The sequence below is a fragment of the Scyliorhinus torazame genome, chromosome 1, assembly GCF_047496885.1.
Source record: "Scyliorhinus torazame isolate Kashiwa2021f chromosome 1, sScyTor2.1, whole genome shotgun sequence".
In the NCBI taxonomy this organism is placed as follows: domain Eukaryota; kingdom Metazoa; phylum Chordata; class Chondrichthyes; order Carcharhiniformes; family Scyliorhinidae; genus Scyliorhinus; species Scyliorhinus torazame.
The window spans coordinates 116,552,959-116,567,938 of NC_092707.1; the positions used below are offsets into that span (position 1 = coordinate 116,552,959).

Below are 14,980 nucleotides of genomic sequence, written 5' to 3' on the forward strand. Positions count from 1 at the left end.
CCTAGTCTGGATATTCCTAATATCGGGAACATTCTTCCCACATCTAGCCTGTCCATTCCATCAGGATTTTATATGTTTTATGAGATCCCCTCTCATTCTTCTAAACTCCAGTGAGTGCAAGCCCAGTCGATCCAGTCTTTCTTAACCCGTCAGTCCTGCTATCTCGGGAATTAGTCTGGCTGTCATAAAGGTACAGCAGGTGGTGAGGAAATCTAATGGCACGCTAGCCTTCATAGCGAGAGGATTTGAGTATAGGAGTAGGGATGTCTTGCTGCAGCTATACAGGGCCTTGGTGAGGCCCCACCTTGAGTATTGTGTGCAATTTTGGTCTCCTAGTTTGAGGAAGGAAATTCTTGCTCTAGAGGGTGTGCAGAGAAGGTTCACCAGATTAACTCTGGTTTTAGGAAGCTAGAGAGCGAACATCACTCTCGGCTTTGCTATAAGAAAAGCCATATAATGAAGTAATGGTTATCTAAAGAGCAGCTAGTGAAGGAAACTAGAGGTCTGAGAAGAGCCTTCCAGTTGATCCGAGGTTAAGGTTATGTGAACAGCAGACTGTTCAGTAAAGAGCTGAGAAGAAGACTGAGATGCTAGAAAGATATCTGGGGTGGGGTTCTCTGACCTCCCAGCCATGTGTTTCTCCATAGCAGGAAGCGGAGCACCATTTGCTGGCGGTAGGATTCTCTGCTCTCTGTGGTAGAATTGTCAATGGGAATTCCCATTGAAGCCACCCCATGCCGCCAGGAATCCCACAGGGTGGGGATGGGCATGGGACCAGAGAATCTTGTCGCCATTGAACGGCCAGAGAATTCAGCTCTGATGTGATTTTCAGCTTTGTGAGATTTTACTACAGCCTGTGGAACGTGAATTGTAATATCTATGGGAATAGGTGGCTGGACCTCAAGTGTGTAAAACCAGTCAAGACAAAGAAATCCTAAAAGGGGTTTGGTGTAAAACCTGGAGTGGATTTACTGGTAGAGGTGCAGCAGAAACTCTATTCAAAAGAGTCCTTTGGAATTAAGGGTGTGGATTTCAGAATGCAACCTGCTAATGGAAAGCATGATAATGAAAGGAGGTCTTAAAGCATGTTTTTGGGAGTGGAGTTTAAAAACTCTCATGTGACAATCACCTTTGGGGGATTCTGAGGAAGAAATCCACAGATACTAACTTGGTTTCAGAGCGGAGTGCGTATTTGACCACAGCCAATCGGTGTGCCTTAAAAAGGGGACTTTATGTGTCAGTGAGAGCATTGTAGTTTCATATGCACTTTGTTCTCTGCGTTAATCTTTAAATTTATGTGAATTTGTTAAATTAAGGGAAGTAAAGGAGTATTGTATTATAATCCAATTTTTCCATGTTTAATGAATGTTTTTTTCCTGTTGTTGAAACTAACACCAGTCGTGCGACTCTGTTCGTCCATGTATGATAAAAGAAATAAAAGTTCCAATCTTTTGAGGCAGGGTTCCATTCTGAGCCCTTCCCGTCCAGCTATAACATAATCTGGGATCGTAACACTTAATTTGAGAAAGTAATCCATCAGTTGTAAACAATTTTGCAATGCCTTGAAACTTGATAGTGTATTTATTTTTCTTTCATCAGATTTCTTCTAGTCTCAAAGCATTTCATTTTTCAATCAGTTCCTAAATCTCTCAGATCTATTTTATAGGATATTGGCCGCCAGGAATTGCCCTCCTCACTGCTTATTGCCTCTATTTCATTATGTCATTATAGCAACACACTCGACCAAGTATGTGGTATCCTGGATACAGAAACAAACTGAGAGCAAGGTCGCGGAAGAACAAACAAGTAGTGATTAGTGACGTAGCCACTTGAACTGGTTGAAATATTTTGATACAAAAAAGCTGATGGAGGGCACAGTCGGAAAAGTAAACATATAATTTGTTAACGTCAGACATCAGGTAGTAACTCTGAGAGAGGGAAAGACAACAGAGGTTCAAACAGATTGTCCCAATTCAGCATCTGGGGTGAAGGTACACCTCCTTCACTTTCCTCAGGAGATTTCAGTCTCATCGAAAACTGAAAGCAAATATTTATTAAAAAGAAAAACACAGGTTCCTGATCTGCATTCTACCCTAATGGTTATTTTGATAATTTTCCGAAGTGGATTTATTCTGCTGGGAACTGGATTAAGGTTTTCCAAATTATTTCTACTTGTGCATGACATTTTTTTAAATAACCTATTTATTTATCATGATTCTATTCCCTTTTCTAGTCTCTTTGCTTGGAATAACGCAATTCTAGAGAGCCAGACTGGTAGAGCTTGGATCAAGGAAAGCTCCTTGATTCTTCCCTATGATTGGGAGGATGACTGTGAAATGATTGACTGGATAATTGACCAGTACGTACAGGAGGATACCAGCATTTCCGCATTCTACAAAGGCAAGATCATCCGAAACTTAAAGGATGCTTTAGGAATCACGTCAGTAGCTGCAAACTCTGATAACCTTCCAAAAAGACTTCAAAACCACTTGCTCGATACAAACATCCCAGACATCCTGAAGGTAGTCAGCCAATCAATTTGTTTCCTAATTTATGTTTAAATACAAATTAAAACTGTTCATTCTGTTCAGTTTCTTATTTGCTCTTCTGCAGTTGATGTCAGACTCTGATATACTCCCACAGGTGGCAGCTGCCGTCTGTAATCCCAATGTCCACTCTTCTTGTGTGACTCTGGATAATGAATGGTGATGGGCCAATTAACGGTCAGCACTGTCTCAACCAAACTTCATCCTACACTTGTCTAATGTCAATAGATCTACACTTTCCAACAATGGATTCCGGGTAATGAACAGCAACAGGATGTGGAGTGATTTATTTTCCCCTGTAACAGCCCATGTGAACTGTACCACACCTATTACTGCTCCAGCTAAGACTAGCTAACTTAGAACAGACGGGCTTAGGGACAGAGACCTTCCAGTTCCCCGAATGACACTGCAGTCACCAACTAAAGCACAGGGGAACTTTGAAAATACATTTTAAAATTTGCATTAGACAATGCCATCTGAGGTCTGAGGGATTTGACGGCCAAATCCAACGTTTGGTAAATTTTAGTCAAATAGAATTTTGGAAGTATAGGGTGCGATTCATCAAAGTTAAAGTCTGATTTTGCGTGCGTTTGGCAGGGAATTTTGCAACACCTGCGTTGGTAAGATCGTGGCCCATCTTCAACGGCACTTAGTGCCAAAAATGAGCCCCCACAAGATTCTCAACATTATTGACTCCCTTGCCATCTGATTCGCCCTCAGCTGCTCACCGCTAACAAGGGGGAACTGCTTAGAAACTCTCCCTCACCCCTCACTCCCAGTCAACACACAAGCATAGCAGCATGCAGACCTGCTCCTCACTTTGAGGATGCCGACCTCACAAGGAATCTTTTTCCTTTAAAAATTTTTTTTTAAATACCCAATTCTTTTTTATTCGATTAAGGGGCAATTTACTGTGGCCAATTCACCTAGCCTGCACATCTTTTTGGGTTGTGGGGGTGAGACCCATGCAAACTCAGGGAGTGCAAACTCCACATGGACAGTGACGCAATGCCAGGAACGAACCCGAGTCCTCGGTGCTGTGAGGCAGCAGTGCTAACCACTGCGCCTCCGTGCTCCCTCACATAGCTTCTTGATGCTGCGCATGAGAGGCGGGACATAATATTTCCCCCTATGGGGTCAGCAATGCCACCTGGGATGCCCTGGCAGCGGCCGTCAGTGCGGACTGCATGACAAGGAGGACCGCTGTCCAATGTCGGAAGAAGAACAACAGCAAGGGTAAGTTACCACCTCTCCCCTGGCATCAGCTCTGCCTGCCACCCCCCAAACCCCCCTCCTCCACTCCCAATCGACTTGCTGACACCTCACACCCTTCCCACATCCAATCTTCATGCTTGTTCCTCAGAGCTCCCTGGCACCCACCAGCATAACTCCTTCATTGTCCAGGAGAGGTACCCACACATTCCACCTGCTATAGACCCCCCCTAACCCATCAAGGGCACGGCTCACAATTCCCTCTCTTTGTCCCCGAAGAAAAAGATCATCCATAATAAGCGGGAAAAGGCCAAGACAGGGGGAGAAATCCCAGAGATTCGCGTAATAACCCATTATGAGGAACAGGCTCTCAAAATCACAGGATTGCCCAAGGAGAGAGCAGGAACCGACAGCGAGGTTGGCCTGTGCTGCAGAGGTGAGGGTCCACTGCCCCTTCACCCAGATGACCTGTCTTAAGTGAGTTCTTCATGTCAGACAAAATTATCCTTTCCTCTCATTGACCACATGTCCATTGTTTTGCAGGATCTCCATCTGATGAGGCTGAACCATCTGGGGTCACTCCCACAACCCCCCACCCCCCCCAACCACCCCCCAGCCTCAAACATTGGTGCCATTGAGCTTCATGCAGGAAAATGGAGATGGCTATTCCCCTCCTCACTTCCCTTCAGCAGCCATTGCACCAAGTTCCCATTTTGAAAAGGAGGACTAAACGGCGCGTGTGTGACTTCCCACCGGGGAGTCGGGTAATTCCTGGGAGGCTGCTGCATTCGACTTCAATCTCGCTAATGAGGAAATAGCGGGGCACCTGGAGGGAAATTGTCCCATTGGGCAGACGCAGCATGGGTTCATAAAGGGTAGGTCGTGTCTGACTAATTTGGTAGAATTTATTGAGGACATTACCAGTGCAGTAGATAATGGGGAGCCAATGGATGTGGTATATCTGGATTTCCAGAAAGCTTTTGATAAGGTGCCACACAAAAGGTTGCTGCATAAACTAAAGATGCATGGCATTGAGGGTAAAGTGGTAGCATGGGTAGAGGATTGGTTAACTAACAGAAAGCAGAGAGTGGGGTTAATGGGTGGACCAACCAGGTTGCTCTGGTTGGCAACCTGTAAGTAGTGGGGTCCCTCAAGGATCAGTGTTGGGCCCGCAGTTGTTTACAATTTACATAGATGATTTGGAGTTGGGGACCAAGTGCAATGTGGCAAAGTTTGCAGACGACACTAAGATGAGTGGTAAAGCAAAAAGTGCAGAGGATACCGGAAGTCTGCAGAAGGATTTGGATAGGTTAGGTGAATGGGCTAGGGTCTGGCAGGTGGAATTCAATGTTGCCAAGTGTGAGGCTATCCATTTTGGGAGGAATAACAGCAGAATGGATTATTATTTAAACGGTAAGATGTTAAAACATGCTGCTGTGCAGAGGGACCTGGGTGTGCTGGTGCACGAGTCGCAAAAAGGTGGTGTGCAGGTGCAACAGGTGATTAAGAAGGCTAATCGAGTTTTGTCTTTCATTGCTAGAGGGATGGAGTTCAAGACTAGGGAGATTATGCTGCAATTGTATAAGGTGTTGGTGAGGCCACCAAGTGGAGTATTGTGTTCAGTTTTGGTCTCCTTACCTGAGAAAGGACATATTGGCACTGGAGGGAGTGCAGAGGAGATTCACTAGGTTGATCCCAGAGTTGAGGGGATTAGATTATGACGAGAGGTTGAGTAGACTGGGACTGTACTCATTGGAGTTTAGAAGGATGCGGGGGGATCTTATTGAAACATATAAAATTATGAAGGGAATAGATAGGATAGATGCAGGCAGGTTGTTTCTGCTGGTCGGGGAAAGCAGAACTAGGGGGCATAGACTCAAAATAAGGGGAAGTAGATTTAGGACCGAGTTTAGGAGGAACTTCTTCACCCAAAGGGTTGTGAATCTCTGGAATTCCTTGCCCAGTGAAGCAGTTGAGGCTCCTTCTTTAAAAGATAGATACCTTTCTAAAGAATAAAGGGATTCGGGGATATGGTGTACGGGCCGGAGAGTGGAGCCGAGTCCACAAAGATCAGCCATGATCTCATTGAATGGCGGAGCAGGCTCGAGGGGCCAGATGGCCTACTCCTGTTCCTAGTTCTTATGTTCTTATGAAATAAATGCAATTCAGAGTTAATGAGGTTTAATGATATTCTCGCCAATTTTGGGCGTTATCCGGAACTTGCCATTGATTGATTGATTGATTGATATTTATTGTCACATGTACCGAAGTACAGTGAAAAGTATTTTTCTGCGGCCTTGGGAACCTTCACTGTACATACATAGTAGACAAAAGAATAATCAACAGAGTACATTGACAAATGGTATATCAACAAATAATGATTGGTTACAGTACGGAACAAGGACCAAGCAAGAGCAGAATAGGGCATCATGAATAGTGTTCTTACAGGGAACAGATCAGTCCAAGGGGGAGTCGTTGAGGAGTCTTGTAGCTGTGGGGAAGGAGCCGTTCCTATGCCTAGATGTGCGGGTCTTCAAACTTCTGTATCTTCTGCCTGATGGAAGGGTCTGGAAGAGGGCAAAGCCTGAGTGTGAGGGGTCTCAGACAATGCTGTCTGCCTTCCTGAGGCAGCGGGAGGTGTAGACAGAATCAATGGGAGGATGGCAAGCTTGTGTGATGCTTGTTCACCAAATTCTGCAGTTTCTTGCAATCTTGGGCCGAGCAGTTGCCATACCAAGCTGTTCTGCAGCCAGATAGGATGCTCTCTATGGCACATCTGTAGACGTTTGTGAGAGTCGATGCAGATATACCAAATTTCTTTAGCTTCCATAGGAAGTAGAGACGTTATTGGGCTTTCTTGACTGTTGCATCAACGTGAGTGGACCAGGACAGACTGTTGGTGTGGTGACCCCCAGGAACTTAAAGCTATCGACCATCTCTACTTCAGAGCCATTGATGTAGAAGGGAGCGGGCCGGGTGAATTACAAAATGATTCACGTCTGGCACGAATCTCGATTTTACCCTCTCCTGCTATTCACCCGGGATGCCCAGATCCATGCCAAAGGCTGAATCTCACCCATAGTTCTTGAGACATTGAACATTGGCTTTTCATCTGGAGGATCTAAGTTTCAGCCCTGGGGCACTTCCAAATGTACACATTATAGTTGTCACCTTTTGGCCAGTCTAAAGCCATAGCAGGGCTCTGGGGCGGGGGTGGGGACAGAGCTCTGGGATACGAGGCAGGCTCTGGTGTGAGGGTCAAGGCTCTGGGGTGGGGGCAAGGCTAAGGGACGGAAGGCAGGGCTCTGGGGTAAGAGACAGGGCTCTGGTGTGGGGGCAAGGCTGAGGGGCGGAAGCCGGGGTTCTGGGGTGGGAGGCAAGGCTCTGGGGTGGGGGCAAGACTAAGGAACGGGAGACAGGGCTCTGGGTTAAGAGGCAGGGCTCTGGTGTGGGGGCAAGGCTAAGCTGCGGGAGGTGTCATAATATCCACTCATGTATATAATGAGATGCAGACAGGCAGTAATTGACACATAGGATGACTAGTAAGCATACAACACAGCACAGCCAATCACCAGACAGGACACTACCACCAAAAGGCCAGAGGGCACTAGGTTTCCCGCTCTCTCAGGACCCAGCTACTGAAACAGTCAGAGTCCACGAGCTAGCAAACACAAACACCATGTGGTAGCTGGTAAGTCTGGTCAGGCTACTACAAGGTCACTAGTCAGACCAGTATAGTGTCGACCCACAGCTGAATATGTACAGCAGTTCATCTAGGTGAATAAAACAGTGTTGGATCTTCTCCAGTGTTAGACGTCTGTTTCTAATTTCTCTGCATCGAGTGCAGTCCACATCGAACCAACCTGCCTAACACATCACGGTACCAGAGTGATATTGATTTTGACGGACTTACCGCGAGTGAATCAGCATCGACCAGCAAGCAGCCATCTAGCGAAATGGAAAACATCCAGCCTCCTCCGCAGCTCCGCATCTCCGGCAACCTCGGCGGCAACTGGAAAATCTTCAAGCAAAAGTTACTCTTGTACATCGAGGTGTCCGACCTCAAGGCAGCATCGGATGCCAGGAAGATCGCGCTATTTCTTTCCACTGCGGGGGATCACGCCATCCATATCTACAATTCGCTTACGTTCGCCGACGGCAAAGACAAAACGAAATTCAAAACAGTCCTCCTGAAGTTCGACAGCCACTGCGGCATTGAGGTGAATGAGAGCTTTGAACGGTACATCTTCCAGCAGAGGCTTCAGGGTAAGGATGAACCTTTTCAGTCCTTCTTGACCCATCTCCGCATCCTAGCGCAGTCATGTAACTATGACTCGACGGCTGATTCCATGATCCGGGATCAGATCATTTTCGGGGTCCAGTCCGACTCCCTGGGGGAGCAGCTCCTCAAAATCAAACAGTTGACCCTCTCTGTCGCTATCGAGACATGAGTTGTCCATGAGCATGCCAAGAATCGTTACTCCCACGTCAAACTGCAAAGCTGGCCTCCCACGAGGCAGAAAGGGTGCAGGCCATTGCACAGATGCAGGGCCTGAGCATCGAGGAGAGTGGCCGTTTCGCGCGCTTTTCTCGGATCCCTGCGCATGCGCGCCACGACCGAATGGACGACGAGACCGAAAACCCGACTGCGCAGGTGTGTACATCGGCCGACCGCATTGCGCATGCGCGATGGCGCACGGATCGCACTGACGTCCGCGACATGATGTGTCCGAATTGTGGCACTGCCCACTTAAAGCGGCAATGTCCGGCAAGAGGACGCCGATGTCTCCAGTGTGGCAAGCTTGGCCACTACGCAGCCCTCTGCAGATCCGCTCCACCGCTCAGCAGCCAGCGATCCCAGCTGCGGCGCAGAAGTATCCGCTCAATACAACAAGACATGCCAGATTCCGATCCCGACAGCCCAATGGACCCTGATGCTGACTGCCTCAAGTCTCCATATCGGGTGGGCATCATAACCACACATGAGCTGGCCTCCACCACACCTGCGCAACGCCTCTTGATTCTCAGTGTGGATCCCGACGATGAGTGGTGTGTTGTCCTCACAGTTGACAAGGCTCGCATCCGATTTAAACTGGACACCGGCGCGTCTGCGAACCTCATCTCACAATGCGACCTCGACACCATCCGGGCCCAACCAAGCATGCTTCCATCGGCCTGCCAGTTCCTTGACTACAATGGCAATGCCATAGCTGCCAGTGGCTCGTCTTATAGATTTCATAGAATGTACAGTTCAGAAGGAGGCCATTCAGCCCATCGAGTCTGCACCGGCTCTTGGAAAGAGCACCCTACTCAAGATCCACACCTCCACCCTATCCCCATAACCCAGTAACCCCACCCAACACTAAGGGTCAGCTAGGGGTATCCAACAAGGCGATCAAGCCAATGTTACGATTTGAAATTGTCAGGCCTGACAGGGTGTCCCTGCTCAGTGCTCACGCCTGCAAGCTCCTGAACCTGGTTCAGCGAGTCCACACCATGTCATTGTCACCGGCGACGGCCTCGCCTGATGGAAATTTGCGTGCCGACATAGACGACATTATCACGCAGTCCACAGTGTATTCGATGGAATGGGCACGCTCCTGTACCGATACAAAATACTGCTCAAGCCGAACGCCACCCCTGTGATCCATGCACCACGCCGGGTGCCGGCGCCCCTCAAGGATCGTCTGAAAATGCAACTACGGGACCTCCAAGACCAGGGCATCATCTTGAAGGTCACGGAGCCAACAGACTGGGTCAGCTCCATGGTCTGCGTAAAGAAGCCATCAGGGGAGCTCCGCATTTGCAGTGATTCCAAGGATCTAAACCGCAACATCATGCGGGAGCATTACCCGATTCCAAAGCGTGAAGAGTTAACCAGTGAGATGGCTCATGCCAAATTCTTCACTAAGCTGGACGCCTCCCGGGGTTTTTGGCAAATACAGCTGGACGCGTCCAGTCGCAAGCTGTGCACGTTCAACACCCCGTTCGGCCGCTACTGTTACAACCGCATGCCTTTCGGTATCATATCTGCCTCTAAAGTGTTTCATCGCATCATGGAGCAGATGATGGAGGGCATCGAGGGGGTGTGAGTATACGTGGATGACATGATCATCTGGTCCACAACGCCCCAGGAACACATCGCTCGCCTCAAGTAGGCCTTCCAGCGAATTCATGAACATGGGGCGAAATTCTCCGTTATCGGCGGAAACTCCGCCGATCGGCGCAAAAATACGGCGCAAATCCCACTTGCGTCACGTCATAAAAATGGGCCGATAGTCTGCGGCCCGAAATGGGCTAGCAGCGACGTAACGGGATCCGCGCTTGCGCAGTGGTTCATGCCGTGCAGCGTCATACGCGCTGCACGGCGTGACGGCTCATAAGGCCGCGCAGCTCCCCCCCACCCGACCGGAACAGCCGACCGCAACACCCGACTTGATGGCTGGCCGTCGCTCAGCCCCGAGGTTCGAGTCACGCGATGTGGAGGCGCTCCTGGATGCGGTGGAGCAGAGGAGGGACGCCCTGTATCCCGGGCACGGCCGCAGAGTTGCCCCACGCCACAGCCGGCGTCTGTGGAGGGAGGTGGCAGAGGCCGTCACCGCTGTGGCCCTAACACCACGGACAGGCACCCAGTGCCACAAGAAGGTGAACGACCTCGTCAGAGCAGGCAGGGTGAGCCTCCCCCATATCCCCCATATCCCCTCTCCCCCAAATCCCCCCTCCCCCATATCCCCCCCTCCCCATATCCCCCCTCCCCCATATCCCCCCTCCCCATATCCCCCCTCCCCCATATCCCCCATACTCCCCCCTCCCCCATATCCCCCCACCCCCATATCCCCCATATCCCCCCTCCTCCATATCCCCCTCCTCCATATCCCCCTCCCCCATATCCCCCATATCCCCCCTCCCCCATATCCCCCCTCCCCCATATCCCCCCTCCCCCATATCCCCCCTCCCCCATATCCCAAATATCCCCCCTCCCCCATATCCCCCATATTCCCCCCTCCCCCATATCCCCCCTCCCCATATCCCCATATCCCCCCTCCCCCATATCCCCATATTCCCCCCTCCCCATATCCCCCCTCCCCCATATCCCCCCTCCCCCATATCCCCCATATCCCCCCTCCCCCATATCCCCCCCTCCCCCATATCCCCCCCTCCCCCATATCCCCCATATCCCCAAGTGAATCCAGCCCTAACCTTAACCTCTGCAATGCACGCGCAACCGATGGCGTGCATTCATATACCTGCCTAACACTGTTGCCTTTTACCCCTGCCACCACCACCCCCCCCACAGGAGAAGCGCGCACACAACACCAGGGAGCATGTGAGGACTGGAGGAGGGCCCGCTGATGAGAGGCCACTGACCGTACACGAGGAAAGGGCCCTGGAACTGGCTGTCGGACCTGAGGACCGGGAGGTTGCTGATGCAGAGGTCGGGGCCCCACGAGCAAGTGAGCCACCAACAGCCCGTCCCCATATCCCCCCTCCCCTATATCCCCCTCTCCCGTATCACCTGATCACTGCCTGATGTCTAACCATGCATGCTTCATTGTGTATCGCAGGACCAAACGTCCAGGCACCCATCCCCGCAGATGCAGACCGCCCGCAGGATGCCCCTCGGAGACCACGGGAGACGGAGAGACCCGCACCCTCCAGCATGCGACGCCCGCAGGATGCCCCTCGGAGACCACGGGAGGCGGAGAGACCCGCACCCTCCAGCATGCGACGCCCGCAGGATGCCCCTCGGAGACCACGGCAGACGGAGAGACCCGAACCCTCCAGCATGCGACGCCCGCAGGATGCCCCTCGGAGACCACGGGAGACGGAGAGACCCGGACCCTCCAGCATGCGACGCCCGCAGGATGCCCCTCGGAGACCACGGGAGACGGAGAGACCCGGACCCTCCAGCATGCGACGCCCGCAGGATGCCTCTCGCACACCACGGGAGACGGAGAGACCTGGAGCAACAGGGAGACGACACCCCCGTCACGTGCGGGAGCGACCACCCAGCGATGAGGGGGGCAGCCACAGGCCCCCGTCACATCCGAGCCAGGACACCACTACCCAGGACACCACTATCCAGGACACCCCTACCCGGGACAACACTACCCAGGACACCCCTACCCGGGACACCACTACCCGGGACAGCACTACCCGGGACAGCACTACCCGGGACAGCACTACCCGGGACAGCACTACCCAGGACACCCCTACCCGGGAAGACGAAATACCGGACAGTGACTCAGAGTGGATGGGTGGAGACGAACCCCCACCCCAAAGTGCCATGGACTCAGAGTGGGACGAAGAGCACGACACAACGCCACTGCTGTCACCAACACCCTCCACCATCGCAGAAACACTCACCACGGTTGGGCACTTTAGTGATGAGGCGTCTGGTACACTCACTGGTGCGCACAACACAGCCGTCCCGGTACAGCAGGTGGAGGTAGGAGCAGCAGAGGGACCGGGCGGTCGGAGGGCAGCCCAGGCCAAGCGAACATCTGCCGCCCAGATGGATCCCGGGTTCCTGCAGTTACCACACCCACACATAGATCCGATGCAACCACCGACACGGAGACGAGCGAATAGGGTGACGGGTGGCTTGCGGCGGCTGCGGTCGCAGGTGGAGGAGTCCACCCGCGTCCAGGAGCTGGGAGTGGTCCCGGTCATGCGTGCCACCCAGGCTGACACCGCACGGGTGGCGTCCGCGGTGGAGGCAATGGGTGCGACGGTGTCAGACATGGGGAACGGTTTGCGAGGCCTGGGGCCTTCCGTGCAGGCGGCGTCTGTGGCCCAGGAAATGGCTGCCCTCTCACAGGAGGCCATGAGCCAGTGCCAGCGCCAGATGGCAGAGGCGCTCAACGCCATAGCCCAGTCTCAGCAGGCCATGGCCCAGTCTCAGCAGGCCATGGCCCAGTCTCAGCAGGCCATGGCCCAGTCTCAGCAGGCCATGGCCCAGTCTCTGCAGGCCATGGCCCAGTCTCTGCAGGCCATGGCCCAGTCTCAGCAGGCCATCGCTGAGGGCATCGGCGCCAGTGGCCATGTGCGAGCTGGCGTCGCACTGTCGCAGACAGGGTTCGACAACCCCCTGGGCTCCATGGCTGCAAACCTGCAGACCCCTGTCGATACCAGCACGGGCCTCCAGGACTGGCAGCGCCAGATGTCGGGGGCACGTCGGATGGCCAGTCCGTTCGCATCCCCCACCCATGTAGAGGCCTGGGGGCCATCGGGCACCCCGAGGGAGGAGGAGGTGGTGTGGTCCGTCCCGGCTCCCTCTGTAGGGGAGGTCCCGGTACACCGCGACACCTCGGACTCCCCCCCTTCCGTCCCAGGTGCATCGGGTGGGCAACGGGCAGGACAGGCTGGCAGCTCGCCATCCCAGTCGCCCGGGCCGCAGCCTGGCCCATCTAGGCCAGGACGCCCCAGGAAACGGCCGCCAAAGGGATCCAGTGTCAGAGGGCAGGAATCACAGGAGTCCACCTCCAGTTCTGCTGTACCGTCTGGGGAACCACGTAGACGTAGTCAAAGGGCCCGTAAGGCCAAACAATTAGACACTGAGTAAGTTGGCACGGGTGCAGGGCACAGATGAGTTTTAGGCGCTAGGGCACGTGCATGAACTCCTTTGGTTATTAAAGTCAATGTTACACCTACCGAAGCTCCCTTTGTGCTCTGTCCAAAGTGTGCGGGGGTGTCATGTACGTTGAGCGCAAGTGTGTGTGTGAGGGGTGGTCTTACCTCAGCCCCAGGTGAGTCTGCCCCCTTCCCCCTGGGCCGCCATCAACATCCCCCGGGCAGAGGACGGGACCGTGCGCTGCAGTGTCACAGCCGCATGCAGGGATGGTCCGGGTGGATGGTGGTACTGTGGCCATGGGTCAGACATAGTCCAACGATGTAGAGCCAGGAGCTCATCGGAGGCGGGTTGTCATCATTCTCCATGGCCTGCGATAGACACGCGTCCACCCGCAACTGGGTGAGCCCGGCCCGTTGTGCCGCCGGTGGATCGGCAATTGGGGGTGGGGGGGTGGTGTGCATGCGGGTGGGGTGTGTGGGGTTGGGGAGGGGGGGTGAGGGTGTAGGGTGGGTGGATGGGTGGGGGGTGTGGGTGGTCGGCTGTTGTCATGGTGTGCGGTCTGTGGCCATACTACCCGATTCCCACGCCCATCTAGTCAGTGAAGCGGGCGTCTATCAGTCTGTCCCGTGCCCGCTGGGCCAGCCGGTAACGGTGGACAGCCACCCGTCTGTGTCTACCCCGTCTGCCCTGACCATTGCCCCCATCCCCCTCATCTGGGGAGGACTGGGCCTCTTCCTGCTGCTCCTCCACTCCGCCCTCCTCTGCCTGCGGCACATCGCCCCTCTGCTGGGCTATGTTGTGCAGGACGCAGCACACCACAATGATGCGGCCGACCCTATCTGACCGATACTGGAGGGCGCCCCCAGAGAGGTCCAGGCACCTGAAACGCATCTTCAGCACGCCAAAGCACCTTTCGATCACTCCCCTTGTCGCTACATGGGCATCATTGTAGCGGTTCTCCGCCTCATTGCGTGGCCTCCGTATAGGCGTCATCAGCCACGATCGCAATGGGTAGCCCCTGTCTCCCAGCAACCACCCCCTCAGCCGGGGATGGCGTCCCTCGTACATGCCGGGGATGGATGACCGCGACAACACGAATGAGTCGTGTACACTGCTTGGGTGACGGGCGCAGACGTGCAGGATCATCATGCGGTGGTCGCAGACCACCTGTACGTTCATCGAATAGGTCCCCTTCCTATTAGTGAACACGGCCCTGTTATCTGCAGGTGGCCGCACGGCGACGTGCATCCCATCGATCGCGCCCTGGACCATGGGGAACCCGGCAATGGCAGAGAAGCCCACGGCCCGGGCATCTTGGCTGGCCCGGTCCACGGGGAAGCGGATGTAGCGGTGCGCCATGGCATAAAGGGCATCTGTCACTGCCCGGATGCACCGATGCACCGATGTCTGCGATATGCCGGACAGGTCCCCACTCAGTGCCTGGAATGACCCCGTTGCATAAAAGTTCAGGGCCACCGTAACCTTGACGGACACGGGGAGAGGGTGTCCCCCGCCAGTGCCACGCGGTGACAGGTGTGCCAGCAGGGGGCAGATGTGTGCCACGGTTTCCCGGCTCATCCGGAGTCTCCTCCTGCATTCCCGGTCCGTGAGGTCCTGGTATGACTGCCGGGGCCGGTACACACGGGGC

At 53.5% G+C, this 14,980-nt stretch overlaps 1 protein-coding gene across 1 annotated transcript in view; it reads left to right on the forward strand.

The window, feature by feature from the left end:
* The window catches only part of LOC140411239 (uncharacterized), a 233,364-nt gene that overhangs the window by 120,613 nt on the left and 97,771 nt on the right, over positions 1–14,980 (forward strand). The window contains exon 6 of the mRNA XM_072500354.1: positions 2,234–2,522. Within this exon, the coding sequence (XP_072356455.1) occupies positions 2,234–2,522 (289 nt within the window). The remainder of the gene's footprint in view (positions 1–2,233; positions 2,523–14,980) is intronic.